Genomic DNA, 23,661 nt, shown 5'->3' with positions numbered 1-23,661 from the left:
CAGATTAGAAATGTCACCATCTGCAAGGCCAAGGTCACTACAACAGCGTCATAGTCCTTATTTCCAGTTTGCTCTTCGTGATGGCATAACCCTGAAGTGGAATTTTTTAGTGGGTCTTATTTGGGGGCGAAAGGAATGTGGAAAGAAGGGTTTAGGAGAGAAATCTGGGTTGGGGTGAGGTTGAGTTTCCCTCAGTGCACATGGGCACACTTTTCTTCAGCTGAAGGGATACTTAGGAGAGGGACAGTACTTAATATTTTACTTGCCTTCAATTTATTTTTGCATCTTCACACAAACAGATGAAAGCAAAGTAGATGGGGTGAGTGTCCCAAAAGGCCAAAGTGGGAACTCCAGCCGTGGTCCAGGAGACGGAGGGAACAAAGACCACTGGAAGGAGTCAGATAGGTATGGGTGTTCTCTCTTGTCATTTGTAATCTTTCATCTGATGCTGGATACATGTGTCCCTGTAGTTAAGAAGTTCTTGGTTCTCCAAGTGTTGCCATATCTCCTATGGTAAACAAAGGAAAATCAACCAGTGTGGACAGTTAACAGTTCCAAGAATCTGGAAGCAAAATGTCCAGATAGCAAGCACTGTTGGCTGGAGGGGCCTGTTCAGTGCCTCCCACCTGTTTGTGGGTGTTGTGAGAGTCCTCTCCTAAAGACATGGTTTTACACTTACATCTCTGCAGGAGAGATGGCAAAAAGGATCAAGACTCCCGATCTGCACCTGAGCCAAAGAAACCTGAAGAAAATCCAGCTTCCGTAAGTGTTAGATGCTAATAGATTTCCCTCAGCTCACGTTTGCCATTGAACTCCTTTATGCTTGGGGCTGGAATCCGAGTGGTTGGAAATTGTCAATCAGGCATCGTTGCTTGTTTGAAATTGTAAAAGAAACTTAGTTTTTTCCAGTTTTCTGCCTTGCAGTCTCACTACTCTTACTCCCTCTCCAAGATAAAAGGAGGTGGAGGTCTCCTGTAAGAACACCTGGGCCTCTGGCCTAGCCTCCCTCACTACTCCTGGCCAGCGTAAAATGCTAATGAACAAGGAGGTGGGCCTGACCGGGCCCCTCCCTTTTGCCCAAGTATCATTGTCCTGTTTCTTGGGTTTTGTTGTGTGAGTTCAAGGCTTTGGTGATTTTCTCACTCGTCTATTCCAGAAGTTCAGTTCTGCAAGCAAGTATGCTGCTCTCTCCGTTGATGGCGAAGATGAGAACGAGGGAGAAGATTACACCGAATAGACCTCTGCATCCTGTGCTTTCTCCTAGTCTCTCCACCCTGGAACATTCGAGAGCAAATCAAACCTCTATCCAGACAATAAAACTCACCATCTCCTGGAGACCTTTCTTAACTTTTTTTTAAAAAAAACAAAAAACAAAAAAACAAAATGAAATGAAATCCTTTTGCATGCTGCTGCAGCCTTTAAAGTATTGAACTAACTGGAGAATCGCCAATGTAGCCAGAGAGAAAGAGACGTACAGCTTTTAATGGAAAAGTTGTGCATTTTTGCGACACATGCAGTTGCCTGTGTGATTAGTGCCTGGGGGCCTCCATTTAGCAAAATGGCAGTGACAGTGATGCAGTGTCTGGATCTGGTTGGGCAGTAGGACAGGTTTAAGGAAGAGTGAGAGTTCTACCTTTTCATTCTTAATATCCTATTGTGGCACATATGAATTCTCAAACATTACCTGAATAAATTTTCCATCCTCGGAAAGGTAGGCTTAGTCTCTCAAGTTGTTTTTTAGTCTCCAGGTGGCTGCCAGCCCCTCTTAATTCTGAGTTACTGGGGCCAGCCTAGGGGGAATTACTTCATTTTCACCCCCCAGGGGGGTAGTGGAGAGTGAGTCTATAGGCCACAAAAGAATAGGGACTGCTCGGTGACCAAAATAAGTGGGAAAAGTTGTGGTTTGAAAAGAAGCTGTGGGGAGGTGATGGATTATTTTGCACCAGTAATAAGGGGAAATGGTATGACCTCCAGTAAACACCCAAGTGGTTACTTCCTGGAGCAGGAAGCACTTACGGGTCATGGGAATTCCCAAGTCTTGTATGTCCTGGTTTTGCCCTTCCTTAAACGCCATCCTTCCTGAAAGTTCACATCCATCTACATTCTGCTGAAATCTTGAAGCTTTAAAAATGTAGACTCTTGTCCTGGGCTTCTGATCTTAATGCTACTTTTTGCTGTCACCTCCCAGAAAGCAGCTTCTATTTAAATCACATACCTGATCTAGGCATTCTAGACCCGCCCCAGGGAGCAGAAGCTAATGAGGAATCACTGCTTTTCTCAAGCAAATCTTGGCTCCTTCATGTCTTTTGACTCTCACTCCTTCCCTCCATTCCTGCTCCTACTTCTTTGACTCCTTTTACACCTCAGAAGATTATAGAATTAACGGTCTTAGGTGGTGAGTGAGGGTGGATAAGTAGGGTCAAATTGTGAGCCGTTCTTATGACCTTGATTGGGGGTTTTTTTGTTTTTACAAGTTTCCTTCTCTCCATTGAAATCCCACACCAATGTTTGGATTGATAATGTGGCCTCAACCAATGTGTGGTTTTTTGGTGGGTTTGTGTTTCTTTGTTGTTTTGTTTTTGTTTTTTTAGCTTCCCTTGAGAGAATAAATGATAATGGAGAGAACTGTGTGACAAGGTCCTGGTTTCTCTTGCAACACAATAGCTTAACTTGCCTGCTTTTATGTGCACCTTTGTACCATCAGCCCGGTAGACGGCATCCTTCGGGGTGATCTCAGTCTCTCGTTCACAAGCCCTTCACCCATCGGTCCTAGATTAGACCCTGTCTGGCCACGCAGACCTGTTGGTTTAGGAGTGCTGCAGCAGTGGGCATAATGAATGAATCATTTAGCCAGTGGACATAAAGAGGCTTACCAAGTGAAGTAACTAAATAATTGGCTTGGATTGGCCAGTAGCCAGGAAGTGGCTTTTAGAGATACCCAAGGCTGAAAGGGGTTTGTTTTGGGGGTTTGTTTGGTTGGGGTTTTTTTGTTTTTTGGTTTTTTTGGTTGAAAAAAACCATTTGCTGTAGATGAAAAGGTAGGGCTTGCCCTCTACAGGTCTACTTCCAAATAGTTGTCTCCAAAACTGTTTTTGTGGTTTTTTTTTTTCCCATTCCCCTCTCCTGCCCCCGTTATAACAGAAACGGGTTATGTCCCGCTCCTTAATACGTGTAAAATTTGTACAAAATATCTTCTATGAAAATGATTTGTAATCTGTAGACTTAATACCTGGGAGATGTCTTGAGATGTAAAATCCCATCCTTTGGGTTGTGGGGGGTTTTTTTTGTTTGTTTTCTCCAAATAAATCTGATCTTTAAAGTTCACTTCAATGCTGAAATTCTTTTGACCATATACTCCACTCCTGTGCCTTTACAGGCTCCCCACCCCTGTCTCTGAAGTCCTCTGGGCATTAGATACTGTCCTGGGCTAGGGGTGGGGTTACCAGGGGAATCTTTACTGAGGCCCAAAAACTGGGAATTAGCATCCGCTCCCCTCCAGCATTTTTGCCTGGTGGTAACTAATATTTGAAAGTACCTGCAGTCCATTTCCTACTTCATGGCCTGGAGGCCGTGCCTCCACCCTCCACTCAGCAGTCTGCAGAGGCACTGCCTCCACATTCCGTGCTACATGGCACAGGCAGGCTGGGTTCTTGTTGATGAGCTGGTCTGGGTTACAACGGAGGCCCCAGATGCAGTGGGAAATTTCCAAATGGCTAGAGATGGGCTGTTCCGTGTTGCAAGGCAGGAAAGAGGTTAGGACCGTGGCAGAGAATCCTTAAGGTCACGATGGGGTGAAGCAGAGAAAGCCCAGGAAAGCTCAGTCAACAATTTGGGGGAAGATTGGGCAGGGGGGGTTGCCGGCACGGGAGCCCAGCTACACAAGTGGCTTTCCTAGGCCCATCGCAGCAACTGCAGTTGTGGTTCTTGACGGTGCACTGATCTCTTCAGATGTGGAGGGGTAAGAGGCTCAGCATGCTGTGCTGACTCAGCTTTCCGTGTGGGAAAGGAAGCTTTTAGGTGGGAAGGAAACAGGCCACTGCCCAGGCTGCCTGTGGAACCCGCCTCCACTGCCCGCATCGGTCTGCCACTTTCTCCAAGCCCTCATTTCCAGCCACTCGCCAGAGGCTGGGTAAATGACAATGGAAAGGAGACTAGGGGCGCCTGGGTGGCCCAGTCCGGCTTTCGGCTCAGGTCATGATCTCACGGTTTGTGGGGTGGAGCACAGAGCCTGCTTGGGATTCTCTCCTCTCTCTGCCCCTCCCCAGCTGGCACGCTCTCTCCCTCCTCTCCCCACCTCAAAAAATAAAAGAATACGAGTGGGAAAGGCTAACTTCAGAGAGATTCATGTTGGTTGGGCACAGGAAGGGTAAAGAAGGAGCTCCCTGTACTGTGTCCCAAGAGGGTACTCGAAATCCAAGGGAAAGATAGGCGCTGGTACAACCCCCATCTTCAGAAGTAGATCCCAGGACCGGTGCGCCCTGTCAACCTGCCGTAAATCAGAAGGGTACAGGTATAGCATCCGACTTTACAAGGGTCACTTCTAGGCTGCTCGGATCCTGAGTTAAGTCCACGTAGCTTAGCTTCTCCTAAACAGAATCAAGCACCAGGCTCTGGATCCCAAGGCAATGAGGGTCCCAGTTAGTGCCAAAGGCGTCCCCCTAAAGTGCTAAGCAAGCTCACAGCATCTGGTTTCTCAGGAAGTGGGAGAGCTACACATCTGCTCCTGGGAAGCATTATTTCTCAAATAAAACCTTGTTTCCTGGCAACCGTCATAGCCCCCAGGGCCACAAGTGAAGGGGGGACTCGACTTCCCTCACCCTCCCGCCTCCCCAGAAAGGAGTTTGGAAGAGGCGAGCTGTGCTGCTCCACACCCAGCTGCAGCAACCTCCCGGTTGGACAATACACCCTCTGTCCTCTGTCCTGGCCAGCAGATCCGCCTCTGGAGTGAGCTCTGCCCCTTCCCCCGCTCTTCCTGGTTCGCAGTGCCCAAACCCTCCACTCAAATCCTCCTGACCCAGTGCTCTCCCCGCCAGGATAGCCCATGCCCCTCAAAGCCCTCCCACCCCAAGGATCTGAGCACACTCAGTCACAGGCATGGGATCGCCCCAGACCTTGGAAGAGGGGGTCCAGCCTTCAGTCCCAAGATGGGCTGCCCTCTGCATAGTCAAGGTAAGAAAACCTGCATGGAGGGAGGGGTCAGAAGGGGTCATGATACTGTTCCTGAAATGCTGTTTCACCTTTGCTAACATCATCCTGTCTTCCTTCTCCCTTTCCCCTCCCTTCTGAAGCTTCTGTTGCTCTGAACTGGTAGTCAGGATGTCTGGCTGGCTCCATATGCCACCCGTGTTTACAGCACTCCCAGCAAGCCACCTCCTGTGGATAATTTTTCACTCTCAACCTTCCTCATCAGCTTCCCTCCTGCAGCCCCCTCAGCCCCTGGTCCCCAGGTTGACAGCAGGAATCAAGTCTGAGCTGAAAGTTCAGCTGCCCATCTTATGACTCTCCCAATTCCTTGAAACCTCAAAAGTTCCGTAGGGACAACCACACCAGCATGAGTGTGAGGCTGAAGCCCTGCCTACCTCTCTGGGACCCAATCAGGTGCCTCTTCTCTGAGCACCAGTCTCTCCTTGGTACCTTTAAACATTAGAACTTGGGGTATCTGGCTAGCTCAGTAGGAACAGCATGCAACTCTTGATCTCAAGGTAGTGAGTTCGAGCCCTACACGGGGTGTAGAGATTACTTAAAAAAAAAAAATAATAATAGAATCTACTAACCCCCTTCGGCAGGCATCCCAGGCACCCAGCCAAAGACCCTAATGAACTCTGGAAAGGACATGATTTTTAAAAAACTAGCTAAGACTCCGAAGAAACGAGCAAATTTTCATGCCTCATGTGTCTCGGTTACATAATCAAATCTTACCAAAATACACACAATGACCTTCAACCCTGCCCCCTTCCCGCTAGCCTCTGATCCCGGTCACTCTCCTTGGGGCTTACCCAAAACTCCTGCCTCTCCCCTCCTCCCAGTGCCTCCCCACCTCTTCCCTCCTGCACCCCATTCCAACCCCCCCAGCCCTCCCTCCAGCTCCCAGCAGTTCCCACTGCTCTAACCTCTGAGATTGAGACGACCTACTGGACACCAACTCAGCCAAGAGCAGTAAGCTCTAGGCTCCCCAGTCCCAGCCACACCCACCCCTTCCAAATGCCAGTCTCTGAGGGATCGCATTGTCACCGTGCCTCTCCCCCCAGCTGCCAGATTGGAATCAGAACCAGACTTCCCAGCCTTTGCCAAAGGCAAGATGAGCAGAGACGACCCAGTTGGGAGCTGAGACAGGGAGGGACAGAGGGCTTTGCAGCTGGTGGTACTGGCTGCCTTGAGCAGGCACTGGACATTGAGCCCTGGGCACTGGCTTCTCAGAATCCACACCCCCAACACACACTTTTCATCATGGAAAATTCAGTGGGGAGGGTGAGAGAGGGCAGGAGGGAGTTCCAGGAAGTACTCAATACTAAAGAACATTGGTGAATCTGAGAATGGGAGTAGATTCAGTTTCTGAAAAGACATCCCTTCCCTCTATCTTCCCCTCCAGGGTGACCCAACTCAAATCACCCCCAGGGCCCATTAGTTTCTAACCAGTATCAGATCCTGACCCTGGAAAAGAAGGGAATGAGATTAGACCACAGACTGAATGAACTTCCATCTCCACTGGGAAACCTGTGACTTGTATATAGGAGGAGGGAGGACTTTCTTTATAAGCAGAGTCAGGGAGTGGGAATGACGGTCCAGGTCCAGTTCCAAAGCAGAGTGATGGATGATGGGCTGACTTGAGCTGCTTAGGGGGTGGGAGCTTGCACTTGATGTGGAGGTCCTCAGCTTCGAGTCCTTTGGAGACAATAGGTGGCCTAGACGTCTCCCCTGTGGCAGAGGACTAGGGAAGGGTGTCCAGCGACTGGGGACACAGGGGGCAGCAGGTATCTTTGTCTGAATCTGGCGCCCCTTGAGTAGGTGGGTCCTGACTTTGGGGTCAGGCTCAATCCCAAATACTCCCCGCGGAGGGGGCGGATGAGAGGCTGTTTCTAACGCCTTCTGGACCCATGGCCGCTTTTCTTCTACGTCTGTCTGGTTCCTATGTTTTGTTTTGCTTCTTGCTGTGTCCTGCCGGCTAGTCTCCCCGGGGCTCGGAGAGTTTCTCGGCTCTGCGTCCTGCGCGTCCGCCTCCTCACACTCTCCCCATCCCGGTCTCTTCCTGTCCCCGAGCGCCCCTCCGCCAGTCTCCGCGTCCCTCCTCGCCCCGGGGAGCGTGGGCCCGCAGGAGAAGGTGGGGACGACGAGAGGGAGAAGGAGGAGGCCGAGGGGCGGGGAGCGGGGGAACGTGGGGATTGGAGCCGGGAAGGAGGGAGGAGAGCAGCGCGGGAGGGAGCGAGGGCGGGCGCGGGGCGCGGCGGGCGCGGGAGGGAGCCCGGGCGAACGCGGCGCCCGCTCCCGCCTCCTCCGCCTCCTCCGCGGCCGCTCGGCGCGGGCCCGGCAGGATGGGCCGGTCCGGGGGCTCCCCCTGCTGCTGCCCCGCCCCGGCGCGCCCCCGCCCCGCCGGGCGCCCCCCGCAGGTGAGTGGCCGCGCGGCGCGGGGCGGGAGGGCGGCGGCCTGTGCGTCACGGCGGCCGGGCGGGGCCGGGGCCGGTCGCCAGGGGGCGCGGGGCCGCCCGGAGGCGCTGGGGCGCGGGGCGGCCGCCGGGGTGGGGGGCGGTGGGGGACTGGGGCTGGGGCCGGGGCCGGGGGCCGCGGGAAGCCGGGAAAGGGAGAAGGGGGCGGGGCGGGGCCCGCGGTCACACGGCCGTCCCGCCCTCGCGCGTCTCCGGCGCACTCGCCGCCACGGGGCGCACGTTGCCCCCACACGCGGGGCCCCGGACCTGGGTGGGAACTGCCGGCCCGGCCCCGGGAGCGTGCGTCGCGAGGGTTTTCTTTTTCTACTTCACTTCTGGGACACTGAGGCCCATTTCGATTTTCCAGCCCCACTCGTCCGCCCCCCTTCTGCTTCTCCCCTCAATTCTCTAGATCCCTCAGGGCACACTCATATATCCCGCCTCTCCCTCTCTCCTTCTCCGGGCCTCACCCCTCCTCCGCGGCTGGGCTCCCAGCCTCTCATCCAACCACAGCTATTTTCCAGGAAGGGGGAGTGTGGGTGGAGGGGTTTCTCCAAACAAACCCAAGGCTTCGGAGTGAGAGGGGGCCAGGCTGGGGGAGAGACTGACAGGCTCTGGAATGTTCCAGGCAGGAGTATGGTGAGGGTCCTACCGGGGTCTGGCCATGCCTTCCCAGCCCTGCCCTGGTGAGTGACTTTTCCTCTCAACCCTGTTTCCCCCGTCTCCATCTCACTACAGAGGTGCCCCCCCCACAGAGTGGGGAGAGACTCAAAGGCATTCTTCCCTGGCCACCCAACAGGGGTTAATGAGTCCCCCACGAAGGAACTACCAGGTGAGGGGACTTTTCAGCCCCTGTGGAGGCAGCAGGTGTAGAAAGAAGCATGCTGAAGGGGCATGAAGGGGCAGAGAAAAGGCACCCCAACCCACACACCCACCATAGTGCTTCTCCTACAGCAAGGCTCTGAACTGGACCAGGCCAGGCCCAGTTGCCCACACTGGCCAGGGGCCTGGAATGTCCTGGGACCCAGCCAGGGTTGGTGGGATAGGAGTGGGTTGCAGAGCCAGTGCCCCCTCTCCAGTTACACGCTAGGGGCCCAAGCCTGGCCACGGAGATACCTCCCTCTGGCCAAGGTACCCCGGGGACAGACTTCCTGACTTGGAAGGAGAATTAAATCTTCAAGGGCAAAGCCTCAGGCCAGGCCCATGCCAGGCAAGTCCAAAGAAGTGTCCTGAGTGGGCTCTCCTAAGGGGGCTCATCCCAGAGAAGGCAGGATTAGACCAGTCCCTTGGGCCTGAAGGAGGGAGAGGGAGGTCTAAGGACCAAGTGGGAGAAGGCTGAGCACCGGTACATTCAGTAAATACCATGCAAATGAGGGGAGGCATATTTGCCTCTTTCAAGTGACAGCTCCAGCCGGTCAAAGGGCTGCTGTCCAAGGCTTGGGGCTGAGGACCCCTGGCCCTTAACCCCATTTATTTTTGGAAGATTACTGCCCCCCCACACACCCCACTTCCAAGGCTCCAGTCCACCTCCTTCCCTTGACTCTTGGGACAGGAAGTTGGCCATGTTCCCAGGAGGGAGGTAGGAGGCCCACAGAGGGGGGTGGAGTATGTGTTGGGAGGTGGGGGGGGGGGGGGCCCTGTCCAGTCCTTAGGACCTGGGACAGCTGCTGAGGAAGGAGAGCAGAGCTAGGAGAGCCATGAAGGTAGTACTCAGGCTTTGGGGGGCAGGGGGCATAGGGCCCAGCCCTAGGGTCTGGGTGAAGGGCCTACACAGCAGGGCTGGAAAGAGGGGTTAGGGACTGGGAGGTCTAGCATGAACAAGCCATGGAATGGGGGGACAGAGGGGATGACTGTCAGGAGCAGAGCGGGTGGGGTGCTCTCAGGAGAAGAGCCTCAAATGCCTTGGGCTGGAGCAGGAGAATGGCTCACTCCTGTGGGCAGAACAATCTTGTGGCTGGAAGCAGGCCTTCCAGTGCGTATGGGGGCGGCAGGAGAGAAGCAGTGAATGCTTTCCTTTTCCTATACTTCACAACCAGTGAAACTGAGGCAGGAAGCTGGCTCTCAGTCCTATTTTCCCCGGCCCCTCAGGATGCACCCCGATTCTGAGCTGGCTGGGGTAGTGATTCCCAGCTCCCCCTTCCTCCCCACCAGAAGTCCCCTGAGAACCTGAGAGTTCAGGCTGGGAGACTGGCCTGGCCTGGCCTGGGACACAGTGTTCCCCACTGGCCCTTGAGCCCTGCAGGAGACCTAAATTCCCACCCTGCCCCCACCCCACTCCACTGGGGGCTGGATCTCAGGATCCTTGCTCATCCCTGGATAGGGTGGATCCCCTGGGCAAGGGGCAGCTCCACAGCAAGGGGCTGGGGGGCAAAAGATCCTGGGCTGACACTCCCAGCAGGGTAGATCCTGGGAATCTGATCTCCTGGCCTCCCCCACATCCTCCCTCCCCCCCCCCCCCCACTTCCTGGAGCAGCGACCTGCCCCTTTCCCGCCTGCACTCCCCTCCACTTCCAGGGCCGGGCTTCTCCTCACACCAGCCAGACAGCCTACCCTCCACCCAGGGGAAGCGGCTGCCTCCGCCAGGCCGCTTCCAGGAAGCCCCGGGCCGGGCCCCAGCATTGTTCAGGCCCGCAGTCGGCACCCCAGCCAGCCGCCCGGACATCATGAAGTCCAGCGGCCCCGTGGAGAGGCTGCTCAGAGCCCTGGGGAGGAGGGACAGCAGCCGGGCCACCAGCAGGGTAGGAGTGCCCGCTGGCTGGGCAGAGGAGGGGCAGGGGTGGAGGGGTGGGCAGTGGGGGAGGGGACCAGGACTCAGGCCAGAACCTTTTCCCCTTGCCCCGAATCCCCTCACTACTATGCCCCTTTGGAATAGCCAGAGCTGTGGTGTGAGCAGCAGAAGTTTGGATTAAAGCAGAACCTGGTGTCCACTTTCCCTCCTCCAACTTCCCTGCTCTAATTCAGGCCAACCCTGGGGATCCTGGCCCCCTAAACCTGCATTCAGGTATACTTCATTGTAGGACTTTTCCAGGTACTACCGGGGAGCCCCAGGGCAGGGCCGAGATCAGGCCCCTTCCCTGAGCTCAGAAGTTTGGGAGAAATGGGGTGGAGGTGGCGAAGGGAAAGGGGTGGCCAGGTCTCAGAAGTGCTTTAGACACTGGGACTTTCCCCTGACATCATCAGTGCATGCTGTTAATGTCAGAATGCACCCAAGTTTCCTAACGGGTCCAGCAAGGCTGGCCCATAAGAGTTCAGGTTGGGTTTAATCCAGGTTCTTGGGGGACAGCCAAGAGACCAAAAGTGCTGCCTGGGTCCCCAGGATGGGGGGCCTGGATGCCTATGACTCCATTTCCCCATATTTTATCAGCCATACCCCAAAAGAAGCAGCTCAGGGCAACATGAGATAATATTATGGAGGGGGGGGGAGCTTGAACACTTGAGGGAAGAGAAAAATGGGTAGAAGGGAGAGGAGGCATATGGACAGAAGATGAGTGAACCCACAGTGGAGGGAGGGGGATGAGGGCCATAACGGGGCATCCCTGCCTCACTGCACTCTGGGTGGGGAGAGGCCCAAGAGGGCATCTAGCCCACCCCTTCCCCCATTCCATGCTGGAATCCCACTTGAACCTCAAGTGACAGGGTGCTCATTACATCCAGAAGTAGCAAGGCAGCTGAACATTTCCCCCAATGTCATGCCTCTGTCTGCCTGTCTCTCCAGCATTACCACCCCCTCCTTACACAATTGCTGCCTGCCGCCTCAATGCACAATGAGTAAACATGTTGTTCTGACAGTAGGGGGAGGAGGGCATGTCAGCTGTCTGGAGCACGGGGACAGCGGGAGCCAGGGGAGTAGGACTGGCTCAGGCCACTCCCCGCCAGGTCAGTCTGGGTGCTGCGTGACTGACATTCTACGTTCATTTCTGGACCCCCTCCTGCTCACTCTCCACAGGGACCTCCATCTGGGGAAGGCAAAATGGGAGGAGAAATGGAGAACCCTCATAGAAGAAAGTCAGAGAGCACCCCCCCACCTCCCAGATCAGGAGGAAAGCTCTAGCACCTGGTGTGGCAGTGACCGCGAGGGTTTCACACACCATACGAGGGTCCCGAGTGACCCTCAGAGAGGAGGTGACCCGTCTGGGGTGATGCAAGGGGGCAGATTCCACACACCATCAAGGACAGGCCCCATAAAAGCCAAGAAACAGCTGTGACCAAGTGTGTCTTAGGAGTTTAGGGGCTTTATCAGGATGGAGGAGAAAGAAACCAGGGTAGTGCTAAGACCCCAGCTAGTCCCAGAGATGGGTCCACTGAGAACTGACACCTCTGCCTGTGTGTCCTTCCGTCCCTAGCCTAGGAAAGCCGAGCCACACAGCTTCCGGGAGAAGGTCTTCCGGAAGAAACCACCAGTCTGTGCCGTGTGTAAGGTGACCATCGATGGAACTGGCGTCTCATGCAGAGGTGAGGTGCCTGTCCTGTGACCCTGAGAGCCTCTAACCCAGCACCATTGTGTGCACAACTCCAGTGGGTAGACTCACAAAGAGTTCAAACCGTAATGTGCATGCTGCCCCCTGGACAGCATGGGAACCAAGAGGGTGTCCGTCACGGGGAGCTGCCTCCCCTCCAAACAGCCCTTGTCCCCATGACGGACACTCCCGCCCCAACCCAGGAGACCCAGTCCTCTCCATTGCCTCCCCAGTGGACCTGTGATGGGGACTTCCCTCCCTCCCCCCTCACCTCCAGTCACCCTGGAACATTAGCCCTTGCCCCCTCCCTCCCTGGCCTGAGTATACTACCCCGCTGCCTGACACTTCCCTTGAACTCTGCCCCTGCTCCCCCATTCCATCTCAACAGTCTTGGAAATCCCAGGATCTGGTTCCAGGGCCTGGGGAGAGGGGGAGGGCTACCCCAGTATGTGCCTGCTAACCCCTCTCTTCCCCCCACCATCCCTCTCTAGTTTGCAAGGTGGCAACACACAGAAAATGTGAAGCAAAGGTGGGTACTTGACTGGGGGAGGAGGACTAGAGTCTCTTCCTCTGAAACAGGCTTCTCCAGCCACATCGGCATCAACCGCAGCCCCTCTCATCATGGGGGAACCCCTGCCGGAGTGGGAGAGGGTGCTGTACTGGGCCCTTTAAGAACCACCCTACTCCACCCCCTGGAGGGCTGGCCCAGGCGGGTGGACAGGAGACAGGGTTTGTCTTGGTGCTGTGCCCAGGCTGCAGCTGGCGAGAGGATGGGGGTGGGGAAGAGGAGGAGAATGAGGACGAGGAAGGGTGGGGTGGGTGGGTGGGGGGGGAGCAGGATTTCAAAGACTGGGTAGCCGGATGGGCTGTGCCTTCCCTCTGGGGAAGGGTCCTCAGGATGCCTGGGTGGGTCTCGTCCTGGGCCCTGGAAAGGCCGGGCGGAAGGTACAAGCTGTAGATAGCACCACTGTCCACTGGGGACCTGAGGCAGCCCCATCTCTGAGGAGGTTCCCTCGTCCTCCTCCTGCAGTGCGGGGGGTCCCAGGGCCTTGGAGTTGGCCTGGGGGAGCTGTGTGCCCAGGGGCGGGGTCTCCCGGTGAAAGAGGCCAGTGTCCGTCCCTGGCCATGGCCTGCCTACATGGCTCTATATATAACTCCTGCCCGGCAGCTGGATGAATGGGGGTCTGTGTGGGCAGGGGGCTGGGAGCCAAGAGCAACAAGTGGGGGGCCTAGGGGTGGGGGACCAGAGAGGCCAGAGGGGAGGCTCCCTTAAATAGAGGAACCTCAGCTGGAGTGTGTGCCCATCTGCTGACAGCCCCTCCACCTTCTTGCTGAAGCTGAGGGGTAGCCCCATCGTCAAGCCCAGGAGACCCCATTTCAGCAGGAGCTCAGCCCCTCACTCGGGTCTCCTTCCAGGTGACTTCGTCCTGTCAGGCTTTGCCTCCGGCGGAGCTGGTGAGTGTGCTCTGAGATGGGGTGGGAGTGGCAAGGAACCTGGCTGAGGTGTCCAAAGGTCTGGTGGCCACAGAGAGGGCCCCCAGGAGGTTAGCTTGAATGGACTGCTGTGGGTGCCGGTCATCCTGAGGGACAGGAAAAAAATGAGCCCTCTGATCTTCTTGCCCTTGGGCCTGCTGGGGGTTAGGACTCCTCTCCCTTGGCCCGGTGCAGCCCCCACAGGAAGCCCGGCGTGCCCTCTCCACCATCCCCAGGCGCAGACTGGTCCCTACCCCCGCCCTAACCGCCCCCTTTTCCTCCTCCGTCTCCCTCTAGCGGAGAAACACGGCCCCCGTGAGGCGCATAGAGCACCTGGTAAGTGATGCTGGCGGAGGGGGCGGAAGCAGGTAGCTCTGGGAGTACGGACCCAGGTATCTTACGAAAGTTCACGGGACTCTGGAGCGGGGAGCCTAGAGTGGGGGGCACCCAAAGAGATGTGCACCGTCTCATCTCATCCACCAGGGATCCACCAAGTCTCTAAACCACTCAAAGCAGCGCAACACTCTGCCCAGGTAAGTGAGGGCGCCGGGGTGGTCCCATACCTCAGCCCGGCGCAGCGCCGCACCCCCTCCCCCCGGCAAAGCTCTCCTAGGCAGCCCCCCCACCCCGCCCCCGAGCGGCCCCACCTACCCTCGGGACCCCGAGGCCTCGCCCTCCCCTCCCACCTGCCCCCGGAGCCTCGCCCTCGTGCCTGACGCAGGCTTTGCCCCCTCCCCAGGAGCTTCAGCCTGGACCCGCTTATGGAGCGCCGCTGGGACTTGGACCTCACTTACGTGACGGAGCGGATCCTGGCTGCCGCCTTCCCCGCGCGGCCCGACGAGCAGCGACACCGGGGACACCTGCGCGAGCTGGCTCACGTGCTGCAATCCAAGCACCGCGACAAGTACCTGGTGAGGGCGGGGCCTTCCGCAGTCAGCCAATGAGAGGACTGGGAGGCCCAGATGGGCGGAGCTGCTGCCTGACGACAACCTCGCGGAGGCGCGGGCCTAGGGGGCGGGGCCTCGGGGGCCGCCGGAGCCGATAGGGAACGCCCCCGCTGGGCGGTCGTAGCTAGGACGGGCCTTAGCGCCGTCCTCGTTTGGGAGAAAGACTGCTTAGGGTCGCAGCAGGGGACCGCGCCTCGCCGCCGGCTGCCCAAGGTCACTTCCGTCTAAAGTCCCCTCTTTACTTGCAGCTCTTCAACCTTTCAGAGAAAAGACATGACCTGACCCGCCTAAACCCCAAGGTAGGAGGGGATTAAAGCCATTAAACTCAACTCCCACCCCAACAAGCCCCCAGCTCCTCCTTATTAATAGTAGCAGTTGGCACCTTCCCAGGTGACTTCTTACTTGAGACACTCCAAAGCATGGTGCAGCGGGTATCAACCCCATTGTACCCATGAGGAAAGTGTTGAGCCTGTCGTGGACAACCAACAGTCTCTTGACTTTGGTTGGCCCCCACCGACCCCTACACCTGGTCCCTTTTCCATCCCCACCCATGTCTCTTTGCTTGTGGCCCCCACCCTCAGTTGTACCCCTGCGCCCCCCTCAGGTCCAGGACTTCGGTTGGCCTGAGCTGCATGCGCCCCCCCTGGACAAGCTGTGTTCCATCTGCAAAGCCATGGAGACGTGGCTCAGTGCTGACCCACAGCACGTGGTCGTACTGTACTGCAAGGTGAGCTGGGACCTGGGGTTCACAGGGCCGGGGTGACCTCAGCCTGAGGCCTCAGCAGGCCCTGCATCCCTATCTTTCTACCCTCAGGGGAGCAAGGGCAAGCTCGGGGTCATCGTCTCTGCCTACATGCACTACAGCAAGATCTCTGCAGGGTGAGACTCCCTGACCCCTGACTGGCCCCTCCCCAGTGACCTGCCTCCCCCAGTTGGCTGAGATGATCCCTTCTCCCTGGAGCCCGCCTCTGTGTTGGGAGAGCCATTTACCATAAACTTGGCCTTTCCACCTCCTTTTTCTGGCTTGTACCTCCTCCACCGTTTCCAGCAGAGGATTTTTGTCAGTTTCCTAGGGCTGCTGTAACAAAGTATCACAAACTAAGTGGCTAGAGACAACATAAATGTGTTGTCTCCCTCTGGAGGCTGGGAGTCTAAAATCGAAGTGTCAGCAGCTCTGCACTCCCGTGGAGACTCTGGGTAGAGCCCTTCCTTGCCTCTTTCTAGCTTCTGGTGGTGACCAGCAGTCCCTGGTGTTCCTTAGCCTGCAGCTGCGTCACTCCACTCTCTGCCTTGGTCGTCACATGGCTTTCTTCCTGTGTGTGTGTGTGTCTGTCTGTCTCTTCTCTCCTTCTAAGGACACCAATCATATTGGATTAAGGGCTCATTCCTCCTCCAGTATAACATCTTAACTAATTCCATCTGCAGCGACCCTATTTCCAAATAAGATCACATTCAGAGGTACATATCTTTTGGGGAGCCAAAAACCCAACCTATAGCATGGTCTTATTTCCCCATTTTACAGAGGAGGAAACTAAAACTCAGGGAGCACTTGCCTGAGGCCCAACAACTAGTAAACTGACTGTCTGTGGGGTTTCTAGTCCTCTTCACCACCACTCTGGGCTTCCTCTAGCCTTGGGGGGGATCATACGTCTCCTCCCTATCCTGGGGCTTAGGGTTGAGAGGCCAGCTTGGATACCAGCCCCTAATCCCCCACGCTGGTCCTGCTGTCCCCAGGGCGGACCAGGCATTGGCTACGCTTACCATGAGGAAGTTCTGTGAGGACAAGGTGGCCGCGGAGCTGCAGCCCTCCCAGCGCCGGTGAGCACCCTGGGTAGGGATGGGTTGGAGGAGCAGGCTCCCTCCATGGCTGCCAAGGCCGAGATTCTCTCGCTCATACAGCATACCTTAATGGAACGCCTTCTGTGTACCAAGCACTGTCAGGTGCTGAGAATTCAGAACAAACACGGTCCTTGCTCTCATGGAGCTTGTGGTAAAGAGAGACTTGCGGGACAGTCAGAACCCATCTCTGTGACGGGAAGCAGAAATCTGGGGGAAGAGCATTCTAGCCAGAGGGGCCAGCAAGTACAAACCTTTGGGACAGCAAGAAGGATTGAGGTTAGATGCAAGGAAGAACTTTCTCATGAGCTGGAAGATGTGAGGGAAGTGCTAAGAAGGGCAGGCTTTCCAAGTGGGGGGGGGAGGCAGGTGGTGGTGAGCATAGCTGAAATGATACAAAGGGGCCTCCAGAGGAAGGGGTTTATGTTCTGACACACCCCCTGCCAGATATATCAGCTACTTCAGCGGCCTCCTGTCCGGCTCCATCAGAATGAACAGCAGCCCTCTCTTCCTGCACTATGTGCTTGTGCCCGTGCTGCCAGCCTTTGAACCTGGCACAGGTGAGTCTGCCTGGGGTGTGCTCCACAAGGAGGGCCGTCCCCACCCCCTCCATTCAGCAAGCCCCACATGCCTTCTCCTTCCTGTCCCTCCAGGCTTCCAGCCCTTCCTCAAGATCTACCAGTCCATGCAGCTTGTCTACACATCTGGAATCTAGTGAGTGCTCTCTTCCCAGGCCCCTGCTCCCCGCATTCCTGTTCCTCCAGCCTCCCCAGACACAGGGTCCTCCGGTTCCTGCCACTGCATCTAAAAACGTTGGCCATCATGGAATCCATTTTACAGTTGGAGAGGCTGATGTTCAGGCTAAAGGTCTCTGGCTCAGGGCTCGGACTCCAATCTCCCAAGTCCCTCCTGACTCTTCATAGCTCCCCACCCCAGCCCGAGTGCCTCTGACTCAGCCTGTGCCTCGTCCTTCCTTCCTCAGTCACATTGCAGGCCCTGGGCCGCAACAGCTCTGCATCAGCCTGGAGCCAGCCCTCCTCCTCAAAGGCGATGTCATGGTGAGGGGACCATCCTGGGAAGGGGCAGGGGTGCAAGGGGTGGTGGTGTATCCTGCCTGCTGCACAGTCTCTGGGGACTCATCAATTCAAGGCAGATTGGAGGGTGGAAAGCTAGTTCCCTAGATGGGGGAGGGGCCACCTTGAGGTTGAGGCCCCAGGCAGAGCTGCGGCCAGACAGTCCCCAGGGTGGAAGCACAGAGGAGACGCAAGTGGACAGGAGGGCCTGACCCCTAGTCTCCCTTCCCTCATCCAGGTGACCTGCTATCACAAGGGTGGCCGGGGGACAGACCGGACCCTCGTGTTCCGAGTCCAGTTCCACACATGCACCATCCACGGACCACGGCTCACCTTCCCCAAGGACCAGCTGGACGAGGCCTGGGCTGGTGAGTTGGAGACGGATGTGGGGGCTGGAGCCCAGGTGAGGGTGGGCAGGGGCCCGGCTCCTCACAGCCACTCCCCGCAGATGAGAGGTTCCCCTTCCAAGCCTCGGTGGAGTTCGTCTTCTCCTCCAGCCCTGAAAAGATCAAAGGTAAGAGCCAAGCCTTGGGTCAGGGCTAAAGGCTGTCTGTCCGTTTTCTCAACACCTGGGCGGCCCGTTCCACAGGCAACACCCCACGGAACGACCCCTCGGTCTCTGTTGACTACAACACGGCAGAGCCTGCCGTGCGCTGGGACTCGTACGAGAACTTCAATCAGCACCACGAGGACAGCGTGGACGGTGTGTGGGGCAGGCCCAGGGGCAGTGGGAGGTGGAGGTTTGAGGGGCACCCTCCTTCCTCCCAGGCAGATCCCCCTCCCGAGGGACACCCCTGAAGTGGAGTCCCCTGCACTGTTCCCTCTCTTTGACTCCCTCTCTCTCCTTTCTTCCTGCTTGCCCTCCCTCCCTGGTCCTGTCCCCACTCAGGCTCCCCGACACACACCCGGGGACCCCTGGATGGCAGTCCTTATGCCCAGGTGCAGCGGGCCCCCCGCCAGAGCCCACCGGCGCCCTCTCCAGAGCCACCTCCACCCCCCATGCTCTCTGTCAGCAGCGACTCCGGCCATTCGTCCACACTGACCACGGAGCCGGCTGCCGAGTCCCCTGGCCGGCCACCCCCAACGGCTGCGGAACGACAGGAGCTAGACCGCCTCCTGGGAGGCTGTGGAGTGGCCGGTGGGGGCCGGGGAGCCGGGCGCGAGACGGCCATCCTGGATGACGAAGAGCAGCCGCCCGTGGGCGGAGGCCCCCACCTCGGAGTGTATTCAGGCCACAGACCCAGCCTCAGCCGCCACTGCTCCTGCCGCCAGGGCTACCGGGAGCCCTGCGGGGTCCCCAATGGGGGCTACTACCGGCCAGAGGGAACCCTGGACAGGCGGCGGCTGGCCTATGGAGGCTACGAGGGGCACCCCCAGGGCTACGCCGAGGCCTCTGTGGAGAAGAGGCGCCTCTGCCGATCCCTGTCTGAGGGGCCGTATCCCTACCCCCCTGAGCTGGGGAAACCAGCCAACGGGGACTTCGGCTACCGTTCCCCAGGCTACCGGGAGGTGGTGATCGTGGAGGACCCTGGGATGCCTGCCCTGTGCTCCTGCCCCGCCTGTGAGGAGAAGCTGGCGCTGCCCACTGCAGCCCTATATGGGCTGAGGCTGGAGAGGGAGGCTGGAGAGGGGTGGGCGGGCGAGGCTGGCAAGGCTCTCCTGCACCCGGTGCGGTCCGGGCACCCACTGCCCCTGCTGGTGCCTGCCTGCGGGCATCACCACACCCCGATGCCCGACTACAGCTGCCTGAAGCCACCCAAGGCAGGCGAGGAAGGGCATGAGGGCTGCTCCTACGCCCTGTGCCCTGAAGGCAGGTATGGGCATCCAGGGTATCCTGCCCTGGTGACATATGGCTATGGAGGAGCCGTTCCCAGTTACTGCCCAGCATATGGCCGGGTGCCTCATAGCTGTGGCTCTCCAGGTGAGGGCAGAGGGTATTCCAGTTCCGGTGCCCACTCCCCACGGGCTGGCTCCATTTCCCCGGGCAGCCCACCCTACCCACAATCCAGGAAGCTGAGCTACGAGATCCCTGCAGAGGAGGGAGGGGACAGGTACCCCATGCCTGGGCACCTGGCCCCCGCAGGAGCCTTGGCATCTGCAGGTGAGGGCATTGGGGTGGGGAGTGCCCAGGGAAGAGGAGGGTTCTGGAAGATGGAAGGTGGGGGAAGGTGCAGAATGAGAAAGAGCTAAGCCAGACAAAAGGGACTTTTCCGGCTCACGGCCCCTTCTCCCACCTTCCCTACAGAATCACCTGAGCCAGCATCCTGGAGGGAGGGCCCCAGCGGGCACAGCACCCTGCCTCGGTCTCCCTGTGATGCTCAGTGCAGTGCCTCTTCTGAGCTGTCTGGTCCCTCCACGCCCCTGCACACCAGCAGCCCAGTCCAGGGCAAGGAAAGGTATACAAAGGGGCCGGGGCTGTTCAGGCACTGAAGCTGGGGGTGGGGGCAGCTCACACGGGGGCTCCGCAGCCCTACCAATGTACTGACCACCTGCCCGCCCTCCCAAACTGCAGCACCCGACGGCAGGACACCACGTCCCCCACCTTGGTGCCCACTCAGAGACTAAGTCCTGGCGAGGCTTTGCCGTCCGTTCCCCAGGGAAGCGCTGAAAAGGCTCCTGAGCTGCCAGCGAGAAGCGGGCTTGAGCTTCCAGCCCCTGGCCCCTTCTCCCCCACCTCCCCGCCCAGCTCACCCAAGGACTGGCCTCAGGAGAAGAGCCCGGGGAGCCGCTCAGACAGCGCCAGTCCGAGGGGCCCTGTGCCCACCACACTGCCTGGCCTCCGCCATGCCCCCTGGCAGGGACTTCGAGACCCTCCAGATAGCCCGGATGGGTCCCCCCTCACCCCTGTGCCTACCCAGATGCCCTGGCTTGTGGCCAGCCCAGAGCCGCCTCAGAGCTCACCCACGCCTGCCTTCCCCCTGGCTGCATCCTATGACGTCAACGGCCCCACCCAGCCCCCACTTCCCGAGAAACGCCATTTGCTGGGACCTGGGCAACAGCCAGGACCCTGGGGCCCAGAGCAGGCATCACCACCAGCCAGAGGCACCAGTCACCATGTCACCTTTGCACCTCTGCTCCCGGATAATGTCCCCCAACCCCCAGGTATAAAGGCCTTGGGGAGGGTGGGGGCCCCCTTGGGAGAACCCTGTCTGCCAAGGAGGGGCATGGCACGGGCACTGGGAAGCACTGGGCCAAGCTCGGTCCCTCCCTGTCCTAGAGCCCCCTATGCAAGAGAGCCAGAGCAATGTCAAGTTCGTCCAGGATACATCCAAGTTCTGGTACAAACCACACCTGTCCCGTGACCAAGGTGAGAAGGCAGCCTGCCCCACCCCTCCCGTTTTATAGCCCCTCTGGGGCTCTGTCTTGGCTTAAGAACCCATCCTTCCAGTTAACACCCTTGGTGCCTCCTCCCTGTCTCAGCAGGTTTACCCCAGGCAGTCTCTCACTAGCAGGTGGTTCTGGGCTCTGGGCCCACGGAGGTTTCAACTCAACACTGTCAATACCCTTTTAACTCTGAAGTTCCATCCCCAGGTGCCCCAAAACACCACGGCTGTTAGGGTGAAAGGCCTAGGGAGCTTGGGTAGCAGAGGTAGAGAGGGGCTACTTGGGGCTCAATCCACCACTGTGAAAACTTCTCCCACCTCCCCCCAGCCATTGCTCTGCTGAAGGACAAGGACCCTGGGGCCTTCCTGATCAGGGACAGTCATTCATTCCAAGGAGCCTACGGGCTGGCCCTCAAAGTGGCCACACCTCCACCCAGCGCCCAACCCTGGAAAGGTAAAGAATGCCCACACCTGGGGGAGAAGGGGAGTGGAGTGGGGGGGAGGCACCAGAGACAAGACAAGGCAGGGTAGGCCATGCCACTTCTTGGTGGGGAGAGGCAGGAAGTGACCTCTCTGGCGCTGGAAAGAATCCCAGCACAGAAAACTGGAATCTGGAATCTGATAAAGTCTATTTCTTCTCTCCTCTCCACCCGGCCTCCTCCCCTCCCCTCAGGGGACCCCTTGGAACAGCTGGTCCGTCATTTTCTCATTGAGACTGGGCCCAAAGGGGTGAAGATCAAAGGCTGTCCCAGTGAGCCCTACTTTGGTGAGGCACAGGGGCCAAGGGGGTCTCAGGAGGGTGGAGGGAGAGCTGGGGAGGGGGGGATACCTGTGGGCACCTCAGGGCTTCTGTCACCTCCCCCTGCAGGCAGCCTGTCGGCCCTGGTGTCCCAGCACTCCATCTCCCCACTGTCCCTGCCCTGCTGCCTGCGCATCCCCAGCAAAGGTGGGTGCTTGTGATCTGCCCTCCCGCCGCTCCTCACCCGCTGCAGCCCAAGGCAGCGTCCCCAGGTCCTGGCTCCCAGCCTGCCTTCCCTTGGGACAACAGAGTTCTCCAGCTCCTAGGGAACGTGACTCCCTGCTGACCTTCCCTGTTGGCCCTCATTGCCCCCAGATCCTCTAGAGGAGACCCCAGAGACCCCAGTGCCGGCCAACATGAGCACGGCAGCCGACCTCCTACGTCAGGGTGCCGGTAGGACCTCTCCCTCCCTTCTCTCCCTGGGTGCAAAGTGGGGTCCTACGTGTGCAGGCACGGGGCACTGAAAGGCCCTGAGGTGGGTGGGCCCCTATATTTGCAGTGGGGGTGGGAAAGGGGGTCCTCAGTCTAGGACCTCAAATTCATGAACATGAAAATCTTTGGAGGGAGGCTTGTTAGAATGCAGATTGTCAGGCCTCTTTCGAGCATTTCCGACTGTAGATCTGGCAGAGTCGCAGAATCTGCCTTTTTAACAAGTGACCTGGATTCTAACGAATTTTGAGCAGCACTAGCTGGGGAAGGCGCAAGAAAGAGCTGGCGGTGTGGGGCGATAGGGGAAGACAGACCTGGGTGCTGGCAGAGCCGGCGCTCCCCTCCAGCCCTCTCTTGCCCTCATAGCCTGCAGCGTGCTCTACCTGACCTCAGTGGAGACAGAGTCACTGACGGGCCCCCAAGCGGTGGCCCGGGCCAGCTCTGCAGCTCTGAGCTGCAGCCCCCGGCCAACCCCAGCCACCGTGCACTTCAAGGTCTCAGCCCAGGGCATTACGCTGACGGACAACCAAAGGAAGTGAGTGTGTGCGCCCAGCCCCTGGGAGACCCTAGGGACCCCCGGTTCCGGTTGTGACTTTCCCCACGATCCTCCTTGCAGGCTCTTCTTTCGCCGCCATTATCCAGTGAACAGCATCACCTTCTGCAGCACTGATCCTCAGGACCGGAGGTGAGCCTCCCTCTCAACCCTTTCTTTGCTCCCATAACTCCACGCTCCCATCAGGTTCCCCCAGACCAGAAAGTCCCCTGCCCCAGCCCTCCTCCTCTGGTAGCCAGACCCTGGGTGCATTCCGTCACGGTTCTTCTTTTTCTGCAGATGGACCAACCCCGACGGGACCACCTCCAAGTAAGCCTCCCCACGGGTGCATCTCTTCCCTCCCCGGGACAGAGGCGCTGCCTTCCTCCCCACCCCTGGCTTTGCAGTCCTTTGTGGAAGGCATGCTGAGCCCCCTCCCCACCCTGCCTCTGTGCCCCTAGGATCTTTGGTTTCGTGGCCAAGAAGCCGGGAAGTCCCTGGGAGAACGTGTGTCACCTCTTTGCAGAGCTTGACCCAGATCAGCCTGCTGGCGCCATTGTCACCTTCATCACCAAAGTCCTACTGGGTCAGAGAAAGTGAAGGAAGGCCACAAGCTCAGAGCCCACTTCAACACCACGCACCTCTCAGCACCCCACAGTCCTCACTTCCCCTGGCCTGGGCCCGGGAGACCCAGGAGCCAGCCCCTCCCTTAGGAATGGGGAGTGGGCATCAGCCTGGGACACTGCTCTCCTTCCCTGCCCCCAGCCTGCTAAGCCAAGTGGATGGGCCTGTGAGATGACCTTGCACGTGAGCAGATGGCAGAGATGGGTGTGTGAAGGGTGAGGAGGCATGAGCGGTTGAGCCCTGGAGGGGATCTGGACGGCCCCACCTGCACAAGAAGAGAACATCAGCCCAGAGGGGAAAGCGGGCCTGCCAGCTCCACCCAGCTGCAGGTCCCAGCCTGGCAGGGAGAGGGGGAAGAGGTGTGGGGAGCAAGGCACGCCCTCCTCCGCCTCCCCCTCTGAGCAGAGAGATCAGAGTGGGATCACATGAAAAGGGGGGGGAAAGAGTCTATTTTTGTCTAATAAAGAAATTCTATAACATTTACTCAGAATTGGAGTTGTACCTTGTTCATGGGAAGGTCAAAGCATC

The 23,661-nt window shown here is 58.0% G+C and overlaps 2 protein-coding genes and 1 long non-coding RNA gene across 7 annotated transcripts in view; 2 read left to right on the top strand and 1 right to left on the bottom strand.

Annotated features, from left to right (window-relative positions):
- EIF4B (eukaryotic translation initiation factor 4B) overlaps window positions 1-3,324 on the top strand; it is a 29,960-nt gene extending 26,636 nt beyond the window's left edge. For both annotated transcript variants that reach the window (XM_058742660.1, XM_058742659.1), the window contains exons 13-15: window positions 300-405; window positions 690-762; window positions 1,157-3,324. In XM_058742660.1, coding sequence (XP_058598643.1) covers window positions 300-405; window positions 690-762; window positions 1,157-1,237 — 260 coding nt within the window. In that variant the 3' untranslated portion in view covers window positions 1,238-3,324. The remainder of the gene's footprint in view (window positions 1-299; window positions 406-689; window positions 763-1,156) is intronic.
- On the bottom strand, window positions 251-14,478 carry LOC131519528 (uncharacterized). The gene is made up of 2 exons (XR_009265691.1): window positions 14,365-14,478; window positions 251-508 (listed from the first exon to the last, which is right to left on the bottom strand). It is a non-coding gene; the product is annotated as an uncharacterized LOC131519528 (long non-coding RNA).
- Window positions 4,921-23,616, top strand: TNS2 (tensin 2). 4 transcript variants are annotated; one of them, XM_058742657.1, is made up of 29 exons: window positions 4,921-5,169; window positions 11,984-12,092; window positions 12,589-12,626; window positions 13,514-13,552; window positions 13,868-13,906; window positions 14,054-14,103; window positions 14,310-14,481; window positions 14,766-14,816; window positions 15,122-15,244; window positions 15,332-15,396; window positions 16,252-16,335; window positions 16,801-16,913; window positions 17,007-17,067; window positions 17,336-17,411; window positions 17,665-17,794; window positions 17,875-17,940; window positions 18,016-18,129; window positions 18,316-19,527; window positions 19,672-19,822; window positions 19,939-20,528; window positions 20,644-20,733; window positions 21,078-21,203; window positions 21,423-21,515; window positions 21,618-21,695; window positions 21,864-21,941; window positions 22,344-22,512; window positions 22,594-22,662; window positions 22,810-22,839; window positions 22,971-23,616. In XM_058742657.1, the coding sequence occupies exons 1-29, from the start codon at window positions 5,095-5,097 to the stop codon at window positions 23,107-23,109; spliced, it is 4,230 nt and encodes a 1,409-aa protein (XP_058598640.1). In that variant the 5' UTR covers window positions 4,921-5,094; the 3' UTR covers window positions 23,110-23,616. The 4 variants fall into 4 exon arrangements, with proteins under 4 accessions (XP_058598640.1, XP_058598639.1, XP_058598638.1 ...); XM_058742656.1 differs by lacking the exon at window positions 4,921-5,169 and adding an exon at window positions 7,445-7,604; XM_058742655.1 differs by lacking the exon at window positions 4,921-5,169 and adding an exon at window positions 10,155-10,378.
- The last annotated feature ends 45 nt before the right edge of the window (window positions 23,617-23,661 follow it).

Source organism: Neofelis nebulosa, chromosome 8, assembly GCF_028018385.1.
Source record: "Neofelis nebulosa isolate mNeoNeb1 chromosome 8, mNeoNeb1.pri, whole genome shotgun sequence".
Taxonomy (NCBI): domain Eukaryota; kingdom Metazoa; phylum Chordata; class Mammalia; order Carnivora; family Felidae; genus Neofelis; species Neofelis nebulosa.
The sequence above is the reverse complement of the archived record's forward strand: the minus strand, read 5'-3'. Positions and strand labels throughout refer to the sequence as shown.

Excerpts from the sequence above, each read along its gene's own strand:
- TNS2 (XM_058742657.1), top strand. The coding sequence starts at position 5,095 with ATGGGATCGCCCCAGACCTTGGAAGAGGGGGTCCAGCCTTCAGTCCCA. Across the intron at positions 17,941-18,015 it reads CAGCCCTGAAAAGATCAAAG|GCAACACCCCACGGAACGAC; the intron begins GTAAGAGCCAAG and ends CCCGTTCCACAG. Across the intron at positions 21,204-21,422 it reads CAGCGCCCAACCCTGGAAAG|GGGACCCCTTGGAACAGCTG; the intron begins GTAAAGAATGCC and ends CCCTCCCCTCAG.